General features: G+C 37.4%; 1 protein-coding gene across 2 annotated transcripts in view; it reads left to right on the top strand.

Moving 5' to 3' along the window:
- Positions 1–26,685, top strand: part of Nrg1 (neuregulin 1) — a 987,318-nt gene that overhangs the window by 808,987 nt on the left and 151,646 nt on the right. For both annotated transcript variants that reach the window (XM_077792554.1, XM_026409439.2), the window contains exon 2: positions 17,643–17,820. In XM_077792554.1, coding sequence (XP_077648680.1) covers positions 17,643–17,820 — 178 coding nt within the window. The remainder of the gene's footprint in view (positions 1–17,642; positions 17,821–26,685) is intronic.

Consider the following 26,685-nt stretch of genomic DNA (forward strand, 5'->3'; position numbering starts at 1 on the left):
CCTGGAAATTAAAAGCAAAGGCTCTGGGGTCAGACTTCTGTGTCCACATACTGGCTCTACAGTGTGCCTGTAGGGAAGTTCTATTTCTGTTTCTTCATCTGTAAATTGGGTATTATGATAGTAATACATATATCCTGGACTTGTTATAAAACTTAAAAGAGATATTGAACATAATACTCTTCAAACACCATCTGTCACATAGTAAGTATTAGCTATTATTATTTAATAGGGGTTTATTATTGAAAGTACTAAGGGGACCTTGTTTTAATTCCATAGGCTTTGAGAACATTATTATTAATAATATTCTTAGTTTGCCTTTAACCCCCAACTATGAAATATTGGGAAAAACTGCAGAACTGTATAGAAAAGAATTGATAATTTCAACAAACATAATATTAATTTTCAGCATGAAAAATGTTCTTGCCTAATATATCTGTACTCATTTTCTCTTGTAGAGTTTTACTGTGTTGCAAATCTCCTGCAGGCCTGTGTGGAGAGGTGAACTGATTTATGTAGCTCATTATAAGTGTCAAAAAAATCACCGTAGTGGCTGTGAAATGATTTTTCCTAGATTTAATTCTAGAGTTCTCCTCCCCTTTTTCTGCCTGTATCTGAAACACAGCAGAAATAACCATGGTATAAAGTCCTAGATCTAAAACCTGACTGTGCAACTTGTTAGACTTCTGGCATTGCATGGGTTCCAGAATAAGCCCCCACTCCCTTACCTGTAAATAGAAATAATGATTATCCACATTATATGGCACATCTACTAGAATTGTTGTCAAAGAAAGGGAATTCAACACAAACAACAAATTTACAAGTGTTCAACGACAATAAGGCATGCTAAGAGTTAAGGGAATGGGCTGGGGTTGTAGCTCAGTGGTAGAGCGCTTGCCTCGCATGTGTGAGGCCCTGGGTTCAATCTTCAGCACCACATTAAAAAAAAAAAAATAACAATAAAGATATTGTGTCCCATATACAACTAAAAAGTTATTAAAAAAAAAAGAGTTAAGGAGGCAAACTGAAACCCTATAGACTGGGGTTCTTTAGAGCAACCACTTGGACTTGAAGACAAAAGCTCTGTAAAAATGTGTGTGCTGCTCTTACAGTATGCAAGAGTAGCCGGCCACAGGGTAGGCTACAGTGGGTAGACTCTGAGTTCAGGTGAAATCAATGAGAGTTGGGGAAGCAGGACTGGGGTCTTAGCTTGAGACAGGTCCTGGGATCCTATCTAATATCTTCCATCTAATACTGCCATAGTCCCCTAGTACATTTAGAAATTGGAATGTTTGAATATAGTGTCAAACAACTCAGACTGGCACCACCACCAACAATAACCCAAGCTTTTGAGTGGGGACTGTGACCACCTACTACTAACTCTTCCTGCCCTCATCTGATTTGGTAGGGATCATGTCCTTAAATCATTCTCCTTTCATACGTGTGCTTTTTAGACTGTTCGATGTAATATTCCAATGTAGAATGTGATTATTCATTTTCTCTGACCTTAGAATAAGCTAATGCTTACTCATGCCCTCAAGTGGAGAATCTAAAAGAATCATACTGTTTGAGCTAACTTGTAGCAGTAAACTGTGAGAAGTGAAACACTGAGGATATCCATGTGTCAAAATTCCACCAAAGAAAATTAATAGTTTTAGGAATCTAAGTAAGAAACCAGTCAAAGTAAAAAACCAGTTCTGGTGATATTACCATTGTGAATATTAGAAGTCAAATGCTGAAATATTGCCCCAGTTTTTCAATTGTTTTTTGTTGTATAATGACATGTTCTAAGCACATGTTGGGAGAGTTGGTGTGCTCATAATGGACTAATTAATTCAGTATTTTGTGTATACATCTTCACATTGTGTAATGAGCTGTACGTGTACCTGCCAAAATGGTATTTGAACTACTTTGAATCACTTTCCCAGTGTGTTTACTAGTGAGATGGAGTTGGCTGCCGAAGATATATAGAGTCAGATTGAGAATATTTCATGGCAAAAAATGGGATTTTAAGTGACTTTCTTTCAAGTGAAGGCACTCACATGTTTATCCCATTCTGGAAATGTCATTTCTGAATACACAGGGACATATCACCATCCCAATTTATCTCTTAGGACACTCTTGTTAACTTGAGTCAGGACAGTCTATCTGAAGCATGATTCATCTGGAGCATGGAGATGTGTGAGCACAGTTTCACCACATGTGGTATTACTCTGTGACAGTGACCTTGGTGATTCTTCATGTAACTCAGCATCACTAAATGCATTAGGAAGAGGTGATTAAAACCCAGGTGTAGCCTGGTGTGGTGGTCTCACCTATAATCCCAGCAACTTTGGAGGCTAAAACAGGAGGGTTGCAAGTTTGAGGCCAGCCTCAGCAATTTATTGAGACCCTAATTAACTTAGTGAGACCCTTTCTCAAAATAAAAAAATAAAAAGGGCTGGGGCTGTGGCTCGGTGGTAAAGCATTCCTGGGTTCAATCCTGGGCACCAAAATAAAAACAAACAAAAACACCCCCCCCAAAAAAAAACACATAGAAACAAAACTTAGGTGTATTCAGAATTACTGCTCTCACTAGATTTTCCTGTCTTTTACATGGCTATATTTACACATTTTAATCTGATAAGGAACATTTTCCCTTTTACAGCTAGATTTGTGAGCACAGCTCAGAGAAGACAACCAGATGGTGAAGCATAAACTTTATCCACTCTGCATGACCATAATCTTCTCTATGAGATAGTGCATTGAGGGAGAAATATGATCCATAAAGGAGTTTTGGAGGCTTTTGTTAGTAATTTATTTATTTCTGCAGAAAGGAAAACCTACATTAATTCATTAATTCATTAATTCATATGATACGTCAGTCACCAGTTTTCATTGTGAGATCTGCATATGTGTGTGGTGGCAGTAAAGGTTTTATAGAGGGAGGTTTCCCTGGGATCACACTGAAAGCTCACTGTTATTTGATAATATTTTGCAGGTTTCCTGTTTAATTTGTTCAGTGTGTTGAGACTCTTCAGATTAACTGTGCAAACATGGAGAATAATGATATGAGCTAACTTTGCATTGTTAGATTCTTCAGAGAACAGAAATAACCACTTATCTAGTGTCACATGTTATCAGCTTATCTCTGCAGCATAAACATGCTAGAATTTGTTTCCTGTTTTTAATAGTACAGTTCAATATTTGGTAAAGCAGCATTTGGAACACAAGTGCACAGGAAATGATCAAAACAAGATTGCTTAGCTGAATAATTCCCTTTTTTATAAATTCATTTTGTATTTATCACAAATATTCATTTACCAATTAAATGACTGAAATAAATAAACATGTTGCCTTAGGTTTTTGTGCAGTCAGAATGTAAAATCAATATTTTTGGATTAATATCACAATGTTTTTTTATATTGTGTAACATTTTAAATATGAATGGTAGGAATGCAGTAGTAGACTGTTTAAATGTACCTAGAATACCTAGTTGTGTTGAGTTGGAATCAGAACTTTGATTTTTTAATACTCTTTATAACACTGAAAGTCTGTAAAAAAGACATGTCAAAAAGAAGTACCTGTAAAATGTGTGGTATTTCTCTGGTGATTCTGAATTTATTTTAAAAGACTCCTTTCTTGCAGTTGACTGTCAATCTCTGTTAATGCATTTCTAAGGGTGTGGACATGTTCGTGTTAATGTAGATCGTGTTTGAAATAAATTTAGCCAGAGTCTGATTAAAATTTGCTCTATCATTAAATTGTTTCAGGGTGTAGAAATAGTGCCTCCCTAGAAACACATTGAAAGGAAAATTATGAACTGTGGTAAACCAAATACAATTAAATCATGCCCAAGATTCTCCAAACAATTCCTGGTATTTGAAGCATAAACTTAACATTGGGTTCCCCTTATCCAATTTTAAATCAACAGATTGTTTAGTTTTAGAATAAGAATTGAAGGACAAGGAAAAAATGTTTTCAGTTTTTAAAATCCAGGTACTCAGTCTAAAATATCAACACTAAGTTTAGGAACCCTAGCCTTATGAAATTAAACTTGTGTATAAGAAAGTACTTGATGGAATGGTTTCTTTAAAAATTAAATTAATGAGGTTATATCATGCAAAAAAGCCCTATCTGAGAAACATGCATATATGTAAACCGTATTCTGTTGAGAAAATTTTTTATAATCCCTGACAAAAGAAAATTTACTGTACTGAAATTGTCTCCTTGTAGATAGATGAAAAAAATCATAAAAGCATCCCACCTCAAATATTAGTTTGCATTTTCTGGAAGAAGCTATGAAATATTTAGAGCTATTTCAGTAGTGTGGCAGTTCAAGAAGATAAGGCAGGGTTTACATCATTGCCAGGTCTCTTGGATACGAGTTGGGCTCTGCTGGGAGTGAGTGAAGAGTTTTGTATGGTACTTCTCTTGCAGGTTGTACTGACAGCAGAACACCTATAGGTCAGGAATTTAGTCATGGGGCTCCACTGGTGGTGTGCAGGTTTGTTTCTCCATTTATACTGTGCCTCCAAGTTCTTAAAAGAGCTGATTCCTAACAAGCTGGATATGCTCATGTCATAGATATTACCCTATGTCACAGAGCACACAGAAGAAACATTATTATAGACTTCAAAGACACAAGGCCAAAGAGTACCTGGAAACTTTGAACTGTGCAAGAGAAAGTAACTCAGGTTAGTCCTAAGGGGTGTAAATGAACCCCAGCCATCAAGAAACATTTATACATCAGGATCAATTTAAAGAATAGGGATTTATTAGCTCAGACCTTATCTGAAAGTCTCTGTCTCATTACTTTGAAGATCACCTCTTAAGGAAGGAATGTGATCTTTAGGGGGAAGTTCTTTGTATATGAACCCTAAAAGTGATATTAACCTGCCAGATGAACAATTGGTTTCCTTCTACCAAAGGACCTGATGAGTTTAGAGTTCCAAATTCATGGTTATGAAGTTGACCACATGGGGATTTCAGTGCACCATCACTCACAAAATTAAATGGCTGCAATGAATTTCCATGGTGGATATTGTTCATTAAGTAGATTTCAGTTGTAAATCATAATCCAAATATTTTCGAGAATTGCCTTTATGATTGCAAACTTAATCAGGATTCTAAAAAGTACTTAATGAAGGCTGGGGTTATTGTTCATTGGTAAGGTGCTTGCCTAGCAAGTATAACATTGGGTTTATTCCCAGAACTGCAAAAAAAAAAAAATAAAATAAATAAAAATAAAAAAATAAAAAACACAATAACAATAAAACCAAACCAAACCAACAAACAAACAATAACCAGAAAACCTCCACAAAATAGAACAACAACAAAAACCCAAAAGAAAACCAAGGAAAGCCTAAGCCTTTTATTTAATAGAAGACCAGATGAGAAAGGCAGGAAAACAAAGAGAAACCAAAGCTCCTTTTATACATTTCTCCGTGGGTGTGTTTTAGTATATATGTTTGCATGTATGTCCTATTTTCTAAGTCATCAGAAGTTCAGTTTAAGACATTATTTTACCCCTTAGTTTTTCAGGACATTCTTCTACATGCAATGGCCACACTTGAGAAGTTGAATTTTAATAAGATATTTTTATTTAGATTTCCCTAATAGCCCCAATAATATCATTTATAGCCATTTCCCCTAATGCAGGATCTAATCAATAGTTGCATTTTGTATTTATTTGTCTCATCTCTTTCATCTCCTTTAATCTAGGTCAGTCTCACCATCTCTCTTGTCATTCATGTAACTGACAGTTGTAAAGTTTAGACCCATTTTGTGGAATATCCCTCAATTTGAATTTTTCTGATTGTTTCCTCAGTGTGAATCAAGATTCTTAATAGAGAAATAATAAAGAAAGAAAGAAAGAAAGAAAGAAAGAAAGAAAGAAAGAAAGAAAGAAAGAAAGAAAGAAAGAGGGGTGGGAAAGGGGAAGGATAAGCAAACTGATACTCTGATTAAATATTTACACGAACCAGAGAAAATAAGTGTAATAGATTTATGTTCAGATATTGATAAGCAAAGATATGGAGTAGTGGATGAGGGAACATGTGCTTATTGAGATTCAAAGATACTTGAAATACTGCCTTTAGAGCATTTTCTTTAGAGGCAAAGAAGTAAACCTTGAGAATTTTGGTTGTGTTTCAAGTTGAATATAAAATCCACTGGAAAAGCTCAAGCTACTTCTTTGAGTCCACACATAAAATGAGTCAATTTGTTTTTCTTAGCATATATAAATCACTTTCGTTGGTGTCATTTAGCTCCAGCATATATAAGCACTATTCTAGATGGATGAGAATTCAGTCTCTTAAAAAAAAAATTCAAGATAGATTCATGAACCACATCTTAGACTTTTATGAATTCTGTTCAGAAAGTAAATCTTATTTTTAATTTGTCAAATAAAAAAAACCACTAGACATAATCATCAGGCATTGAAAGCTAAAAACAGATGAAATAAATTTTCTATAACGTGCCATTGTGACACAGTAAATGCCTGCTTCTCCACTTTGTCTCTTAGCCTCCAAATAAATAAGAAGGGCGACATATAATTATTGGAATACTGCTAAGAAGTCACAATATTCAAATGTTTTTTGCTGTAACTCCTATGCTCATTCCTGACATTTTGTGGGGGTTTGCCCGGTAATAGCAGAGTTATAGAAAAACAAATACCCTGAGTAGGCAAGATATTCCATTTCCTGTTCATGCCTAAGGTGGCTTTGATTGCTGTCTTTGGAGCCTTGGTCCTTACCCAATGAGTAATTATGCACTGAATCAGTCTCATTTACCTGGGTTTATTTTCTGGGATTTCCTGTTAATTCCTGGACTGGGTCAGAAGTACACTTTGAAGTAGGCTTTTCTAAGATTCAGCAGAAACTGAGAGTTGTTGAGTTCTCAGTTTCTGTGATGTTGATTAGTAAGTGAAATTGTGTATGCAGAGGGAAATCCATTCATCTGTGCCTTTATTTTTTTAATCATTTTATTATGAAAAAAATCATATATACTATACAGAATTATATATCAAACCTCCACATATACTTATTGCTCATATTCCGCAATTATCAACTTTTTGTTAATTTTTTTTTTTTTTTTTTTTTTTTTTAGTTTTGAATATTTTTTATTAAGAATAAAATTTATTAAGAATTTATAAAGTAGTAACATGTAGAAATAAAATTTATTAATAGTGGATAATGACTGTATTGTGTTTTTAAAAATTTCTTCTGTTGTTTCATATGTTTTATCTTTTTTCTCTCATTCCTTAGTGACATTGACCAGCAGTATTTAAACTATATATTCAGGTAAAATATAATTTGCATTTTTTTTTTTTTTTTTTAATGTAGATAAATTTTGGCATTTAATTAAGCTCCAGTGAAAATGTGGCCACTTTTAATTTCAGCAGATGCTGTCATTTCATTTGTAATACATAACTACAGGGGTAAATACAACCCAATCACAAATTATCACTAAATATTTATAGACAACATAGCAATTCAGAAAATAGACACAAAAGATTTTTACAATGAAACAATTACTGTGTGCAAAATCTGAAATAGGTGGTGATGAACTCTAATAGGAGCCATGAACAGAATCTTAATATTGTAGCTCCACAAAAGAATTACATATGTATAATTTGCTCTCATGATCTTACCTCCACAGATTATCTCTATTCAGCAGAAATAATTTCAAATTCTTTTCACAGAATCATTCCAAATGTTAAAAGATGGTTCCCTAAGTTTGTGGAAGTAGATTCAATTTTCTAAATTAAAATAACAACCCATCCTTTCATATTTCTGCTTATTAAATTTATTTGGATACAAATTGGGAGGCTTCTCTTAATGGACAGGAGGAGAGTTTTAGGATGCTTGTTTTACACATGATTTGAAATCGGGATAAACGGCCAGTCAAGAGGACCCTGGGGTGGGAAATGGAGACAAGATGCCAGACAATGGGAGCAGGAGAATGAACTTCTTAGGCTTCCTCCATATGGCCTGAGGGGCCCCAGGATGAAATCCTGCTGCTGACAGCCAGAAGCCCTATAGCCTTAACCCTCTGTGGCGTAGTCTGACATGATAAACTGCTGTATCTCATTTGAGAGGGAATAGGCTACCTCTTGGTGATTCTGCTGGTGCCTTCAGGGAAAGGGGGATTCAAAATCACATCGCTGTCTTTACAGTGTGATCCACTCTCTAGCGCCCCTTCCCACCATTGTCTGCATGCTTCACGAGGAGGTCCTGTATAAGACTGTGCAGTTCAGCAGAAACGAAGGCATGGGTGTCTCTGTGCAAGTCCTTAGTAAGTATTATAAAAATAAGTTCAGGGAAGTCCAAGCTGATCCCTCATTCCTATTTTTACAACATCTCCGTGTCAATTTGGCTGTCAATGCTGAGGCAGTTTGGCACTTTCTGTTGTTCTGGCAGAGGCGTACCTGGTCAGAGATGATTCTCTAAATTCCGACTCTATCAGAGAAATTGGAGTTAAGCAGCCAAAGGGAAAATGGATAGGGTCTTCTTGCTGAACCAAATTACTCAGTTAAATTTCCAGCCAAAATTCTCTCTCTGGCTCACTCTCACATGTTCATATTTCTTTTTTTTTTTTTTTTTTTTTTTTTTTTTTTTTTTAACAGTCATGTTCCAGCTTTATTAAGGACACTGAAATTCAAATTTCACATATTTTTTTTTTTTTTTTTTACCTCTTTTTTTTTTATTGTTGGTCATTCAAAACATTACATAGTTCCTCATACATCATATTTCACAGTTTGATTCAAATGAGTTATGAACTCCCAATTTTATCCCGTATACAGATTGCTGTATCACATCAGTTACCCTTCCATTGATTGACATATTGCCTTTCTAGTGTCTGATGTATTCTGCTGTCTGTATTATTCTCTACTATCCCCCCTCCCCTCCCCTCCCCTCCCCTTTTCTCTCTCTACCCCTTCTACTGTAAATCACTTCTTCCATTTGAATTATCTTGTCTTACCCCTCCTTTCCTCTTATATGTCATTTTGTATAACCCTGAGGATCGCCTTCCATTTCCATGCGATTCCCCTTCTCGTTTCCTTTCCCTCCCACCTCTCAACCCTGTTAATGAAAATCTTCGTCTCAAGCTCTTCGTCCCTACCCTGTCCTTGTTTCCTCCCCTTATATCAGAGGAGTCATTTGGTATTTGTTTTTTAAAGATTGACTAGCTTCACTTAGCATAATCTGCTCTAATGCCATCCATTTCCCTCCAAATTCTATGATTTTATCATTTTTAAATGCAGAGTAATACTCCATTGTGTATAAATGCCACATTTTTTTAATCCATTCATCTATTGAAGGGCATCTAGGCTGATTCCACAATCTTGCTATCGTGAATTGTGCTGCTATGAACATCGATGTAGCAGTGTCCCTGTAGCATGCTCTTATTAGGTCTTTAGGGAATAGACCGAGAAGGGGAATAGCTGGATCAAATGGTGGTTCCATTCCCAGCTTTCCAAGAAATCTCCATACTGCTTTCCAAATTGGCTGCACCAATTTGCAGTCCCACCAGCAATGAACAAGAGTGCCCTTTTCCCCACATCCTCTCCAGCACTTATTGTTGTTTGACTTCCTAATGGCTGCCAATCTTACTGGAGTGAGATGGTATCTTAGGGTAGTTTTGATTTGCATTTCTCTGACTGCTAGCGATGGTGAGCATTTTTTCATGTACTTATTGATTGATTGTATGTCCTCTTCTGAGAAGTGTCTGTTCAGGTCCTTTGCCCATTTATTGATTGGGTTACTTGTTGTCTTATTGTCTAATTTTTTGAGTTCTTTGTATATTCTGGTTATTAGGGCTCTATCTGAAGTGTGTGGAGTAAAGATTTGTTCCCAGGATGTAGGCTCCCTGTTTATCTCTCTTATTGTTTCTTTTGCTGAGAAAAAACTTTTTAGTTTGAGTAAGTCCCATTTGTTGATTCTAGTTGTTAACTCTTGCGCTATGGGTGTCCTATTGAGGAATTTGGAGCCTGCTCCCACAGTATGTAGATCATAACCAACTTTTTCTTCTATCAGATGCCGTGTCTCTGATTTAATATCAAGCTCCTTGATCCATTTTGAGTTAACTTTTGTGCAAGGCGAGAGATAGGGATTCAGATTCATTTTGATGCAAATGGATTTCCAGTTTTCCCAGCACCATTTGTTGAAGATGCTATCCTTCCTCCATTGCATGCTTTTAGCCCCTTTATCAAATATAAGATAGTTGTAGTTTTGTGGATTGGTTACTGTGTCCTCTATTCTATACCATTGGTCCACCCGCCTGTTTTGGTACCAGTACCATGCTGTTTTCGTTACTATTGCTCTGTAGTATAGTTTGAAGTCTGGTATCGCTATACCGCCTGATTCACACTTCCTGCTTAGTATTGTTTTTGCTATTCTGGGTCTTTTATTATTCCATATGAATTTCATGTTTCTTTTATCTATTTCTACAAGAAATGCAGCTGGGATTTTGATTGGCATTGCATTGAACTTATAGAGAACTTTTGGTAATATCGCCATTTTGATGATGTTGGATCTGCCTATCCATGAGCAGGGTATATTTTTCCATCTTCTAAGGTCTTCTTCTATGTCTTTCTTTAGGGTTTTGTAATTTTCATTGTATAAATCTTTCACCTCTTTTGTTAGGTTGATTCCCAAGTATTTTATTTTTTGGGGGGATATTGTGAATGGAGTAGTTGTCCTCATTTCCGTTTCAGAGGATTTGTCGCTGATATACAGGAATGCCTTTGATTTATGCGTGTTGATTTTATATCCTGCCACTTTGCTGAATTCATTTATTAGCTCTAATAGCTTCTCTGTAGACCCTTTTGGGTCTGCTAGGTATAGAATCATATCATCTGCAAATAGTGATAATTTAAGTTCTTCTTTTCCAATTTTTATCCCTTTAATTTCTTTCGTCTGTCTAATTGCTCTTGCCAGTGTTTCGAGGACTATGTTGAACAGAAGTGGTGAGAGAGGGCATCCCTGTCTTGTACCAGATCTTAGAGGGAATGCCTTCAATTTTTCTCCATTCAGAATGATGCTGGCCTGTGGCTTATCATATATTGCTTTTACAATGTTGAGGTATGATCCTGTTATCCCTAATTTTTCTAGAGTTTTGAACATAAAGGGATGCTGTACTTTGTCGAATGCTTTTTCTGCGTCTATCGAGACTATCATATGGTTCTTATTTTTTAGTCTATTGATGTGGTGGATAACATTTATTGATTTCCGTATATTGAACCAGCCTTGCATCCCATGGATGAATCCTACTTGATCATGGTGTATAATTTTTTTGATATGTATTTGAATCCGGTTCGCCAGAATTTTATTGAGAATTTTTGCGTCAAGGTTCATTAGAGATATTGGTCTGTAGTTTTCTTTCTTTGAAGTGTCTTTGTCTGGTTTCGGAATCAGGGTGATGTTGGCCTCGTAGAATGAATTTGGAAGTTCTCCCTCTTTTTCTATTTCCTGAAATAGCTTGAAAAGTATTGGTGTTAGTTCCTCTTTAAAGGTTTTGTAAAACTCTGCTGTATACCCATCCGGTCCTGGGCTTTTCTTAGTTGGTAGTCTTTTGATGGTTTCTTCTATTTCTTCTATTGTTATTGGTCTGTTTAGGTTGTCTATATCCTCCTGGTTCAATCTGGGCAGATCGTAAGACTTAAGGAATTTATCTATGCCTTCACTATCTTCTATTTTATTGGAGTATAAGGCTTCAAAATAGTCTCTGATTATCTTCTGTATTTCTGAAGTGTCTGTTGTGATATTGCCTTTTTCATCCCGTATGCTAGTAATCTGGGTTCTCTCTCTTCTTCTCTTCGTTAGCATGGCTAAGGGTCTGTCAATTTTATTTATTTTTTCAAAGAACCAGCTTTTAGTTTTGTCAATTTTTTCAATTGTTTCTTTTGTTTCAATTTCATTAATTTCAGCTCTGATTTTGATTATTTCTTGCCTTCTACTTCTTTTGCTGTTGTTTTGCTCCTCTTTTTCTAGGATTTTGAGATGAAGTATGAGATCATTTATTTGTTGGTTTTTTCTTTTTTTGAGGAATGAACTCCAAGCAATGAATTTTCCTCTTAGGACTGCTTTCAATGTGTCCCATAGATTCCGATATGTTGTGTCCGTGTTTTCATTTAACTCTAGGAATTTTTTAATTTCCTCCTTGATGTCTTCAATAACCCATATGTCACTCAGCAACCTGTTGTTCATTCTCCAAGTGATGCTTGATTTTTCCTTTCTTCTTTTATCATTGATTTTCAGTTTCATTCCATTATGATCAGATAAGATGCATGGTATTATCTCTACCCCTTTATATTGTCTAAGAGTTGCCCTGTGACATAATATATGGTCTATTTTTGAGAAGGTTCCATGTGCTGCTGAAAAAAAAGTGTAACTACTTGATGTTGGGTGGTAAAGTCTATATATGTCAATTAAGTCTAGGTTATTAATTGTGTTGTTGAGTTCTATAGTTTCCTTGTTTAACTTTTGTTTGGAAGATCTGTCCAGTGGTGAGAGAGGTGTGTTGAAGTCTCCCATGATGATTGTATGGTGGTCTATCAGACTCTTGAACTTGAGAAGAGTTTGCTGGATGAACACCGCTGCACCATTATTTGGGGCATATATATTTATGATTGTTATGTCTTGTTGGTTTATGGTTCCCTTGAGCAGTATGAAGTGTCCTTCTTTATCCCTTTTGATTAGCTTTGGCTTGAAATCTATTTTATTAGATATGAGTATGGACACGCCTGCTTGTTTCCGCTGTCCATATGAGTGGTATGATTTTTCCCAACCTTTCACCTTCAGTCTATGGATATCTTTTTCTATCAGATGCGTCTCCTGTAGACAGCATATTGTTGGGTCTTGTTTTGTGATCCATTCTACTAGCCTGTGTCTCTTAATTGGTGAGTTTAAGCCATTGACATTTAGGGTTATTATTGAGATATGGTTTGTACTTCTATCCATATTTGTTTGTTAATGTTACTAAACCTGATTTGTTATCCTCTTTGACTACTTTCCCCCCTTTACTGTCCTACCTCCCATTGTTGGTTTTCAATGTTATTTTCCATTTCCTCTTCCTGCAATGTTTTGCCAAGGATTTTTTGAAGAGATGGTTTTCTAGCTGCGAATTCTTTTAACTTTTGTTTATCATGGAAGGTTTTAATTTCATCTTCTAACCTGAAGCTTAATTTTGCCGGATACACGATTCTTGGTTGGAACCCATTTTCTTTCAGTGTTTGAAATATGTTATTCCAGGATCTTCTAGCTTTCAGAGTCTGTGTTGAGAGATCAGCTGTTATCCTGATTGGTTTACCCCTAAATGTAATCTGCTTCCTTTCCCTTGTAGCTTTTAAAATTCTTTCCTTATTCTGTATGTTGGACATCTTCACTATAATGTGTCTAGGTGTGGATCTCTTATGGTTTTGTACATTCGGCGTCCTGTAGGCTTCTAGGATTTGGGATTCTGTCTCATTCTTCAAGTCTGGGAAGTTTTCTCGTATTATTTCATTGAATAGGCTGTGTATTCCTCTGGTTTGGAGCTCTGTGCCTTCCTGTATCCCAATGACTCTTAAATTTGGTCTTTTGATATTGTCCCATATTTCTTGGATGTTCTGTTCATGGTTTCTTAGCAGACTTGCTGAGCTGTCTATGTTCTTTTCCAGTTGAAATACTTTGTCTTCATTGTCTGATGTTCTCTCTTCTAAGTGATCTACTCTGCTGGTAGTATTCTCAATTGAGTTTTTAAGTTGGTTTATTTTTTCCTGCAATTCTAGTATTTCTATTTGTTTGTTTTTTATTTCCTCTATCTCCCTGTGAAATTGATCTTTTACTTCCTGGATTTGTTTGTCAATGTGATCTTTCATTATCTGATTTTGCTGTCTCATGTCTTCCTTGAGACTCCAGATCATCTGAAGCATGTATATCCTGATCTCTCTATCTGACATTCCATCTGTTGCACCTATTACCTCTTCTAAAGTTGAGTTGACCTGCATTGCCTGTGGTCCTTTCTTTCCTTGTCTTTTCATACTGCTGGCGTTTCTTTCTGCTTGGTGAAACTGTTGTGTTTTGAAATTTTCCCTCTATTTATTTATATTGCTCTTGTATAGTTGAATAATCACCCTTGCAGGGCATGTAGTGGCTGTGATCCTCCTCCAATTGGTGTGATCCGTCTACCACGCTGGGAGGCCCTAGGTCTGCTCTGCTGGTCGGTCAAAGGTCCGCCTACCCAGCAGGTACGAGGGGCACCTCTATCACTCCGCAGGTTGCTGGGCCTAACCTCCCGATGGGTCAAAGGTTCCCCTAGCTTGCAGGGGGCTGCTCCCGGAGCGAGAGCTAGGCCTCCCGGGGGAGCCCGGATGGTGGAGGCCGACTGCCGGTTCAGGCGGGGTGGGCCAAGCCGCACTGGGTGCCGGCGGCTTGCAAACGTGGCTGGTATCAGCAGGACTTAACTCCTGCACCCGCTGCGGGGGCACCTTTATCGCCGAGTAGCTGCGGTCGCGTGGTTGGGACCCGGGCGGGTGGGGCCGCTTCTCCCAGGGCGAGAGCTGGGCCTCCCGGGGGAGCCCGTATGGCGGAGGACTGCCGGTTCAGGCGGGGCGGGCCAAGCCGCTCCGGGATCCCGCGGGTTGCAAAGGTGGCTGGCGTCTGCAGGACTTAACTTCTGCACCCGCCGCCGCTTGGGCAGGGCGGGCCAAGCCGCTCAGGGTTCCCGCGGGTTGCAAAGGCGGCTGGCGTCTGCAGGATTTAACTTCTGCACCCGCCACGTGGGCACCTTTATTGCCGAGTAGCTGTGGCTGCCTGGTTAGGAACCGGGCGGGTGGGGCCGCTTTTCCCAGGGCGAGAGTTAGGCCTCCCGGGGGAGCCTGTATGTCGGAGGACTGCCGGTTCCGGCGGGGCGGGCCAAGCCACTCAGGGATCCCGCGGGTTGCAAAGGTGGCTGGCGTCTGCAGGACTTAACTTCTGCACCCACCAGGAGGGCACCTTTATCTCCAAGTAGCTGAGGCCACCTGGTTAGAAACTGGGCGGGTGGGGCCGCTTCTCCCGGGGCGAGAGCTAGGCCTCCCGGGGGAGCCCGTATGGCGGAGGACTGCCGGTTCGGGCGGGGCGGGCCAAGCCGCCCAGGGATCCCGCGGGTTGCAAAGGTGGCTGGCGTCTGCAGGACTTAACTTCTGCACCCGCCACGTGGGCACCTTTATTGCCGAGTAGCTGTGGCTGCCTGGTTAGGAACCGGGCGGGTGGGGCCGCTTTTCCCAGGGCGAGAGCTAGGCCTCCTGGGGGAGCCTGTATGTCGGAGGACTGCCGGTTCCGGCGGGGCGGGCCAAGCCACTCAGGGATCCCGCGGGTTGCAAAGGTGGCTGGCGTCTGCAGGACTTAACTTCTGCACCCACCACGAGGGCACCTTTATCTCCAAGTAGCTGAGGCCACCTGGTTAGAAACCGGGCGGGTGGGGCCGCTTCTCCCGGGGCGAGAGCTAGGCCTCCCGGGGGAGCCCGTATGGCGGAGGACTGCCGGTTCGGGCGGGGCGGGCCAAGCCGCCCAGGGATCCCGCGGGTTGCAAAGGCGGTTGGCGTCCGCAGGACTTAACTTCTGCACCCGCCGGTTCGGGCGGGGCGGGCTAAGCCGCTCAGGGTTCCCGCGGGTTGCAAAGGCGGCTGGCGTCTACAGGACTTAACTTCTGCACTCGCCACGTGGGCACCTTTATTGCCGAGTAGCTGTGGCTGCCTGGTTAGGAACCTGGCGGGTGGGGCCGCTTCTCCCAGGGCGAGAGCTAGGCCTCCCGGGGGAGCCCGTATGGCGGAGGACTGCCGGTTCGGGCGGGGCGGGCCAAGCCACTCAGGGTTCCCGGGGGTTGCAAAGGTGGCTGGCGTCTACAGGACTTAACTTCTGCACCCGCCACGTGGGCACCTTTATCGCTGAGTAGCTGTGGCTGCCAGGTTAGGAAGCGGGCGGGTGGGGCCGCTTCTCCCAGGGCGAGAGCTAGGCCTCCAGGGGGAGCCGCCTGCCGGAGCGGCTGATGGTTGGGGGACTAGACCTCTGTGCCCGCGTGGCCTTCCAAGATCCACTTCTCTGGGGCAACCTGTCACTTCGAGTAAACCTACCAGTTCACGGCAGCTCTCCTCTTAAGGAAGTTATGGTAGAAGTTCCTCCGTAGCTAGGCTGCAGCTGTTTCGATGAGTCTTTCATATCCCGTTAAAGTGGAGACGTTGGAGACGCTGCTTCCTCGCCGGCCGCCATGTTGGATTCCATCAACTTTTTGTTAATTTTGTTGCATATTTATGCCTAGTCATTCCCCACAACATAGCATTTTGAAACAAACCTCAGATATCATAACATTGTGTCCAAAATCATTTCCCTAGGTAATATTCTTTTAAGCATTCTTGCAAAAAATAAGAATGGCATAGAAATGTTAAATGTAAAGTATTCAACAAGTTAATGTGCAATTTAGGTATTTGCAATTTCTGTTGAGAAGATTTAGAAATGCTAAACCCAGTCAAACCAACCATTTGGCAGAATCATGGTGGTCACCTGGAATGGCATTCATTGTTTTTGAGATGGCTATTGGTAGGTCCAATAAAAGAGCAATATGTCCAAAGGATTTCTTTCTTGAAGAAGGAAATAGGTCTTATGATTATAAATTTCCTCTTTCTTTCTTTCTTTCTTTCTTTCTTTCTTTCTTTCTTTCTTTCTTTTTTTTTTTGTGACTACCTCTGATGGTTGGTGAAATGAGCCCAAATAGCCAAGAACTTTGTAGTCTGGATAAGTTAGTCACTTATACTGATCTCTAAAATTAAACTTTACAATTTAAAAAGAGGGTATGGGGGCTGGGGCTGTAGCTCAATGGCAGAATGCTTGCCTAGTACATGTGAGGCACTGGGTTCAATCCTTAGAACTACATAAAAAGTAAACAAAATAATGGCATTCTGTCCATCTACAACTGCAAAAAATAATAATAGTAATAATAAATAAAAAAAAAACACAGTGGGTATGATGTGTCCTGTATCTATTAACAAAACTCTGGTGAATTATGACTTGGAACATGAAAGTGCTTTGAAAATCATTCCAAGTTACATGTTCTCTTCTAGCACAGGCTTTGTTCTTTGGCATTACCAATGCTTAGGACCTCATTTCCCACTTACCCATTCCCATACTAGGGATTGAACCCAGGGGCACTTTACCAGTGAGCTACATCCTCTAACCTTTTTACTTTTTTTTTTTTTTTTTGGGTGCGAGTCTCACTAAGTTTCCCAGGTTGGCCCTGAACTTGCAATACTCCTACCTCAGCCTTCTGAGTAGCTGGGATCACAAGTGTGTGCCACTACATCCAGCGATGTTGAGGATTCTAAGTGGTATCAGAGAATGTAAAGCTTCAGAAAGTAACTATCTAGAATTTTTTTAGAATTAAATTTACAAATTTAAAATCCCAAAGTTTTTTTAGAAATAAATTTATGAATTTGTAACTGTTTCTCTCTCTTTCCTATCTTTTATTTAGACGTTTGTTTTTTTCTCCAAGTTGAGATCCATTTTCACTCACCCGTTTTTAAATTTATTTATTTTTTTCTCTTAGTAATATCTTTGGGAATAGTGACGTGATCAGGCTCACTAAAAAAATAATGTCTGTCTTTGAAAGATTACTTGGTGATCATCCTTTTTTCTTTTCTTTTTCAGCCTTGCCTCCCCGATTGAAAGAGATGAAAAGCCAGGAGTCAGTTGCAGGCTCCAAGTTAGTGCTTCGTTGTGAAACCAGTTCAGAATACTCCTCTCTAAAGTTCAAATGGTTCAAGAATGGGAATGAGTTAAACCGAAAAAACAAACCACAAAACATCAAGATACAAAAAAAGCCAGGGTGAGTATAATACAAATATCAGAGTCTGCATCTAGTAATAGGATGATTAAAAAAGAAACTTAGACTCTCATAAATGCATTTAATATCAAAAGCCATGACATACAATACATGAAGATTTTTCTTTATATAGTGACCAGAAATTGTGATACCACATGGAAAAGAGTTTGGAGTTTCTGAGTTTTACAACTTTGAATGAAGAAAGGAAAAGATGAATGGAAAAAGAACTATAGGAAGTGGGGGGTGAATAAAAAGTAAGAAAGAAGCTTCTGCTAGGCAGCTGCTGTAATAGTTACAAATCTAAAATCTAATTTCTTTCAAATGAGACAAATGCTCTTTAGAGTAACAGTGCCTTACACAATAAAATCCCAACTTCATTATAAAGTTCAACGAGTACCTGGATTTAGGGAGAGCATTGGGATGTAATCTGTTGAATTTGAACTGTTTTCAAGGAAGGAGTTAATACATGAAGTTGTATCTGGTTAGAATCTTTAATCAACAATCCTGTTAAACGACATGAAAATTATAGTGCTTTTCTTGGGCAGCAAGAATCTTGCATTTTCCTGCGTTTTTGAGGACATTCATAATTTGGAAGAGCTCAGTCAGATTCCTGTGAAAACTTGATATTCTGTATCTGCTCCAAAATGATGGTCTTTTTTAAAAAAATATGTATTTATTTTTTATAGTGGGCATTGAACTCAGGGGTGCTTAACCACTGAGCAACATCCCCAGCCCTTTTTTTATATTTTATTTAGAGACAGGGTCTTGCTAAGTTGCTGAGGCCTCCTAGTTGCTCAGCCTTCTAGAGCTGCTAGGATTAAAGGTGTGCATAACCGTGCCTGACTCCTTTATTATCCCTGCATTCTTCATTTTAATTTATTGCCTTATTTAAGAATTATTTCCTATAGAATCAAACTATGTTTTGAAATTAGGGGAGAGGTAAGTATGTTGGAATTTTTGCTCTTAAACAGTTCTTTAATCAGGATGACCCATCAGAGAAAAAGAAAAGAAAAAACTATGATCACCAAGTAATCTTTCAAAGAGAAACATTAATTTTTGTGAGCCTGATCACATCACTATTCCCAAATGGTTCCAAGTGCAGAGGTGTTTTCTTCACACCCTCAGAGGGCTCCAGTGAAACACTAGGTGTGATAACAGAAGTAACAGTAGAAGGGTCTCTTCCTATCCTTTGATTTTATAGGATGTCTATCAAAAAGCTGTCACACATTTATGAGCAAGTGAGAACAAAGTGATTGTAATATGAATTTATTTGAATCTTATCAAAGAGTTTAAGTGCTCTGATAACCGTTATTAGGGATTTTTCCTAATTCCAATGGTTTAATTATCTACATTGCTTACTCTTGTTATTAGTCATGTCAGCAGGATCTATTGATTTGAAAGTATAACAGAGTGACAGTAAGGGTGGGTATCACTTTCTGCAGCAGTTGGTACTTCAGAGACACAAAATATAATTCTTTGAGGAGAGATGGTGCTTTTTTACATAATCTTACTTTTAAACAACATTTAAAGATGCAGCAGTTGTACAATTTGCCCATGATGACTCTAATTTTGCAGATTAGGGAATTGCTTCAAATCACACAACTAACAGACACCTCAATTAGAGCGTGCATCTACTTCTTGAATTCCTTAGTGCCACCTTCATTGTTTAAAATTGGAGACTGTCCTTGTTTAATAATATGTGTATGTAAGAAGAATAGATAGAGTGAATGAATTGAAAAGATATGGTTGATTCTTAATGGAAAATGTTCACAAGACAAAAACATACTTCTGGATACAGGGTTAAATAGATTTTGGTATTTGGTTTTTCATCAGTTAGATTAGTAAGAAAAGAAGTTTTCTATACATGAATGGTAATATCTCATTTATTGCCCTGAGATTGTGGAGTGATATCAGTAATATTTAATTGTTCATGAAAGACTTTATGCCAGGGATGTAGAGAAATTGAAGAGGTATAGAGCATTATTGCAATGGCTAGGCAGACATAAAACTGTAGAGAGATTTTTCTAGTTCAGTCCTATATTAAACAGGAATTCCAGATCCTGTGCAGGAACACAGTGTTAGAGCTGGGGAGGAGGAAGGGAGAAGAGGTTGAGTTGGCTGAAGGAGTAGAAGCAAGCTTCTGAAGACTGAAAATATTCCATGTGATGACTTTGGGATAGAAGCAAATGAAGTTGGGTAAACAATGTAAAAAAGAAAAAAGAGAGAGAGAGATAAAGAAAAAGTGAACTGACATGAATGTGCTTTTGAAAGGATATGTGGATACTTAAAGAGGTTGTTTGTTACATGGCTTGGATAACATAAAAGAATCACTAATATTCAGGAAAGCATTTTTTATTGACTTTATAGATTCAGACAGCTACGATGACTGTCTTCATATCAACAAAAATCCCATGATACCAAAAAGGACAAAATTTAGAAATTATTTCTTTAAGAATAATAGCTTTGCTAGAAAGTATTAAATGGAGAAAATTTATTCAAGATATGTGACTGTAAATTACTTTTGGCAAAACATTAAACGTATTGGATCTAAAAATAAGGCATATTTTGTGTAAAGTGGGCAGCTGGTTGGTAAATGATAAGCTTATCAATTTTCAGAATTAAGTTTTTTTTCTAGAGTTCTCTCTTAGTTAAAAAAATAGTGTTGTCTTTCTTTGTCAAGTAAAAGGATCCAACTGAATTATAGTGCTTTTCTTGGGCAGCAAGAATCTTGTGTTTTCCTGCATTTAATTAATTTTTGTAAGTTCTCTATTACTTCAATTTATCCCATAAATATAAGTAGAATAAATACTATTATGATTATAATGATTTTTAAAAATAATTAATATCCCAAGAATGAAGGAAGTTAGTTTCTTCCTATAGATTATAATGGTAATGAATAGTTTAACTTAATATGAAATATGTACAACTCTCAGGCTCATGCCATTTCATAACGACTTATGATTTTATCATATAAAATTAGAATACCGGACTTGGTGCACACTCAGGCTTAGGGTAATGGATTACTCAGCTTTTTGTTACTGTGACCAAAATACCTGACAAGAAAATGAAATATGATATGTCAAGAGCTTTGTAATGTTTTGAACAACTAATAATAATAATAATAAAAAAGAAAATTTAAAGGAGGGAAACAGTTTCAGGGGTTTGTTTCATGGATAGTCAACTCCATTGCTTTGGGCCCAAGATGAGGTAGAACATCATGAAAAAAAAAAAAGATATGGGGGAGAAAAGCTGCTCAGCTCATTACAGCAGAGATAGAGAGCTCTTGGGGATCCAGGGACAAGATATATAATTTCCAAAGGCAGGCTTCCAGTGAACCACTTCCTCCAGCCATGCCCTACCTACAGTTAACAGCCAAGAGTCCATTCAAAGCATTAATCAATTAAATGGATTAATCCATTGATGGTATTACAGCTCTCATAATCTAATAATTTTACATCTGAACATTCCCGCATCATTCCAAGCTTTTATGGGGTGAAGGGATACCGCATATCCAGACCATAGCAGCTAATATCTTAATAAAAATTATTATTTTTCAGGTTCATTTTATGTCAATATGTTTTGGTCACTAAGATTCAAGCTGTTAATATTTTGCAGTGGGTTAGTTAGTTACTTGATTTAAACTTTATCTTAGGCTGTGATCAACTGAGGAGAGGTGAATTTTACTTTGAAGTTTTAGGGTTTCTCTGGGATTCTCTTCATTTAAATGAAACATTGATTCTCCCTAGTGTAGGTCTCCCTCTTGATTTTTATAATCTAGATCACCCATAGCCAGAATTTTCTTTTAATTTCTTAGTGCTATGAAAATATTTCACATCAATATGCAATTTTATTATTGTATAAAATCTCATTCCTCTTTGTACCCCTGTTTCTGATAATAAACTACATTCCTACATGTTCTTCCTATGATTTTTGAATTCACAGTTGAGCCTTTGTTTGTTTTATTTGGCTAAGCAATGTGTGGGACCAATTAAAAGAAATTGGAAACTGCCTTGTGTTATGTGTCTGCTGATCCCTTTGTTCTTGTTTTCCTTCCTTGGTGAATGATTTTGATCATTTTTGAAAAATGGTTGAAGAGCTTTGGAGCTGTATTTAAATATCTCTTCTATATTTGCCTTCTGAAAGGCTGAATTCTTAAGTTTGCGTGTTTCATACATTCTTGAATGTCCTTAATTTTCTCTCAGCTCTTTATTTCAGCTCTTACATATTTTAATCTTGCTTAAAATTGGCTCTAATTAATTTGCTCAATTAAAAAAAAATATTGGGAAAATTGAGTTATTTCTGCTGTCAATGGTTGCAGTTATTGTTTTTGGTTCTATATGGATAAAGATTGTACACATTTCCTGTTCTTATTAGCTGAGCAGCTCTGGCAGTCCACTTGAACTTTATCTGTAAGGTAGTCTCTTATGTACTCAGTGACCATTTATGTGAGGCATTTGGTACACTGCCTGATTCTGTTGCCTAAGAAGTGCCTATTCCCCTTCTGTGTCCTTGGGATTTAACTGATGGACAGTATCTGAAGGAGTATTGAACATACAGACACATGCAAAGTGTGTATAACTCCTCCACCATCAGAAGACTGGAATTGTACAAACCGAGAACCTGCTTCCTATGTGTGTTTAAGTTGCCTTTCCCTTTAAATTATGGGGGAAGAATCAAGCTAAATTAGAAAAATGGGATAAAATTGGGAGTTCATAACCCACCTGAATCAAACTGTGAAATATGATGTATTAAGAACTATGTAATGTTTTGAACGACCAACAATAAATAATAAATAAATAAAATAAAATAAAATAAAAAACAACAAAAAAAGAAAAACATGATAATAGCTATTGGAACCTTGAATTGATCACTTATTATAAAAATGCAAATATTTCAGGAGTGTAGAATTTTTATTATTGTACTTGACACTTATTTGGAGCTTACATAATTGCAAGCATTACTTTAAACATTTTACATTAAATTATTAACTCATTGAATACTTTCAGAGTTTGGAAACTCATTGACACACAAACTTTTAGACCCTAGAAAACTCATAAATGAAAGTGCAAAAAGTTACCTTTATGTTTGAAGGGATTGCAATTATTTTTCCAAATTAACCTTCCATGAACAATATGTGGCAGCCTATTGAAGAAATATAAGGTGGTTGTATTCGTACTTTTGAAAGCCTTAGAACTTGGTGCAACTTACAATTTTCAAGAGAAGTTTGGTAATTTCTACTTTCTTATGGCATTATGTCCCTACTATAGGATATGAGTATTGAAGAATCATAGTTAAAATGAATCCTTACAGTTCATAGGGATTGTAATGTTCATCTAGATCATTGATTTTCCATTTGTGTCCTTGGAGAATTCTAAATTTCTATTGAATTGCAAAAAGGATTGCCATCACTTTTACCTGAATACTTTTTTTCTATAATGTTCTTGAATATGAGACTTTGATTTAAGTTTTCATTTTAAGCAGGATTTTGTTGCAAAAATAGTTGAAACCACTGATCTAATTTAATCTTTCTCTGCATAGAGATATTCTTGTCAGAGTATGCTTGGCCGGTGGCTCTCCAGACTTGAATCTTTCCAACAAGAAAACCTAACTCTTTGACAAGATACCCTATATATTTCTCACTGCTCAAAAAGTTCTTCCTTATAATCTCACCCCAAACATGCCTTCTTTTTCCTGTAAGGTTTAGTTCTACCTTAGGTCCTTTTTCTGTAAGACTTATCAACCCCAAGTGATTGCTTTTTCTGGATGACAGTCATGAAATATATTTAGCTACTCATGCTTCATTCATAATTGCTTGCCAATGGAACCTTGTTTCTTTAATAGAATCCTCTCTCTGGTTAAGATCTCTAGTCCCTATTGAAGTCTGATCAGTCATTTAAAGTCCTGCATTTAGTGATATTTCTCAATAAATGTTACTCTAAAAAAATAGTTCAGTATTCTAGAAGTGATCCAGCCAGTGGTCAGTGTATTGGCCTTGAATCAAATTTTATTTATGCTCTGGTTTAATATTAATGTGGTTCACGAGTGCATAAGTTTCTTTTTTTTCTTCCTCTTTCTTATTTGAAAACTATTTTTTTTAAATAAATGACTTACTGTTAAATATATTGCTACTTGAAAAAAAATTTTGCTCTGTATATTGTAGCCAGTTCATCTCTTTCCCCTTTCATATCTGTACCACTTCTACCCACTGCTTTCTTTTTTCTGGTACCAGCGATGCTTAACCTCTGAGCAACACTCCCAGCTATTTTTTATTTTTACTTTTTATTAGAGATAGGGTCTCACTGAGTTGCTTAGGGCCTCTCTAAGTTGCTGAGGCTGGGTTTGAACTCAAAATCCTCCTACCTTAGCCTTCTGAGTCACTGGGATTACAGACATGGGCCACCATGCCTGGATCACTGATTTTCGAATCTGAATGTATCTGTTTTGCGATTAAATTGAATCTTGACATTCTGCCCTAGAACTCCTGAAAAGATTCTCTACCGAAATGATTCCATGGCTACCTGTGATGCTGGCTTTAAAAATTCACATTACACATTTGCAAAAAAACTACAGAGAAGTACTGTTTTTTTTTAAAGCCCCTTTAGCTTTCTTTAATGCAGTATCTATTTGAGCAGAAAAAAAAAGTCTTTTTTCTTTTTTTCTTGTTCCCTTTCTTTCAAGAATAGCATTTGATTATATTACTTGGGGTGGTATTCCAGGAAGCACTGCCCAGGCCTATTAGGAGAATTTTTATTTTAGAGCTATCTTTTTAAGCTTATGTTAACTATAAATTTGATTACCATGATCCTTTAGTTTAATCTAGTTCAATAGTTAAATTGCCAGGGTCAAGAAAAAGGTTTTTACATACAAATTTAAGATTGTTCTTAGATTTATATAAATGGAAAGAAGGGCTGTTCTTGGTTTTTGTGGATTCTTTGGATGCTTTTGTAATAATCCTATCTCAGAATTTTGGGACTTAACAAGAAAAGTGACCATCTTCTTATTTTAGTAATTTACTCTTTCTCTGGTGTTGAAGATTAGGGTGTTATTTCTCACTCTAATAGTCTTCTGGCTTTATCTATTATTGTTAATGGTTTTAAACATTTAGCTCTTTTTTCCTCTTTATCTTTCAAAGAACCCTGTCATGAAGGAAAATTGTCTTGAAGGGGCCAAGTGTATGAAAAACTGATAATCCATTAAAAAACTTTATATTTGAATACTCTAAAACCAGGCTTGGAAGATTCAGAACCTCTCACAGTGATATACTAATATGCTGTATTTTGAGTATTACATTTTTATTGTCAGGACACTTGCCATAAAAACGGCCTATTTTGGTTGAGAGGGATATTCTTTAGGGAAACTTTACTATTTGTAACCTCTCTGATTAATGTGTGAATATTCTTAAATGGCCATTGGTGGTTCCATTACATAAACAAGGGTGCTATTGTATTAGATCCACTTTTTTGCCAGCTTTTTTTCTGACGACTATTCTTTCTGAAAATATTAACATTGTGTTAATATTAAACATTATTATTAACATTAAAGGTATTTTATGTGAGTGAAAAGGATTCCACGTTCAAATAAGTTGGGAGAAATGAATGTATCCTGTTTGTAGACTGTCAGATATACAATATAATAATATACTAACACACATTAGCATATTAAAGGCTCTAAGAAACCCTATAGAATTGAGAAAAAGGAAAAAAGCTTGTTTTTCTTTAATATTTTTCCAATTTTTTTTGAGTATAGAACTGTTTGTTTTGTTTATTTATTTATTTATCCTCAAATTTGCGTATTGACTTCCTTGTGAATCATGACTGGCGAGTATAGTTTTTCAGTCAACATGTTGGTTCAATCCATTGCTGTCATTGGTCTGGACCACTAAACTGTCTCAGCCTCGTAACATTGCATTTCCTCTTCCTGTCACCTACATGAGGAATTTTAGGTCCTGCAGGGTGCATAAGTGGGAATAGCCAAATATTTTCTTCCTTTATTCACATATTCATCCAATAATGTTTGAGGACATCCCAAAGACAAAGCAAGGATGTATGCTCTGAGAATACCAATACATTTAAGTTACCACTCCCCCCTCTGACTTTTATGTAGTAGGTGTATAGATAAGACCTACTGAAAGAACTGTTAATTATTATTATTATTATTAAAGACTATAAGAGAGGTGCTTAGGCTGTCAGAATCTAGAGGGGAGTAGTTCCAGATGCATAATCATGAAAGGCTTGATGACAGTTGGTACTGGGGATAGTCCTTCTAGGTCAACTCAGAGTTTGATGGTAAAAATGCAGGGCCCCCATTTCAGGAGGAAGAAAGGACCCAACCCAAAGCACCGAGATGGAAGACCGTAAGGCTTACATGTGGATCTCTGGGCAATTCAATTTGAGAAGCTGGAGAAGAGGAGAAATTAAATTTGGAGTAATTGAGTATACCTGGTTAATAATTAACTGTGTGTCTACAAGACCAGAAAAAAATTACTAAACAATTATCAGAGTTAAAAAATCAACCAGAAAGATTGCTGTCTTTCCTTTCTCCCTCCTTTTCTCCCTATGGTCTTCCTTTCAACATCCCAGGAAGTTACAGTTACCTGGCCAGAGCCTAGAAAGATGCTTGAGATGCTTTGAAAAGGCTTTTGTAAACTCTGAGCCAATCCTAGTAGTTATGAATTTTTATGTGCTTAAATTGCAGTCTATGTGCAACAGTAAAACAGACAAATGGAAATCACAGTGCTGCCCATGTTCAAAATGGTGAATATTGATTTAATATTCAGACTTTTATAAAAGAATGTGCTATTGTTGTATGAATATTTATTCCAGCATTAAGAAACATTCATGTGGTACTATGCTTCTAGCAATGATAATC

This window comes from Urocitellus parryii, chromosome 14 (genome assembly GCF_045843805.1).
Source record: "Urocitellus parryii isolate mUroPar1 chromosome 14, mUroPar1.hap1, whole genome shotgun sequence".
Taxonomy (NCBI): Eukaryota; Metazoa; Chordata; class Mammalia; order Rodentia; family Sciuridae; genus Urocitellus; species Urocitellus parryii.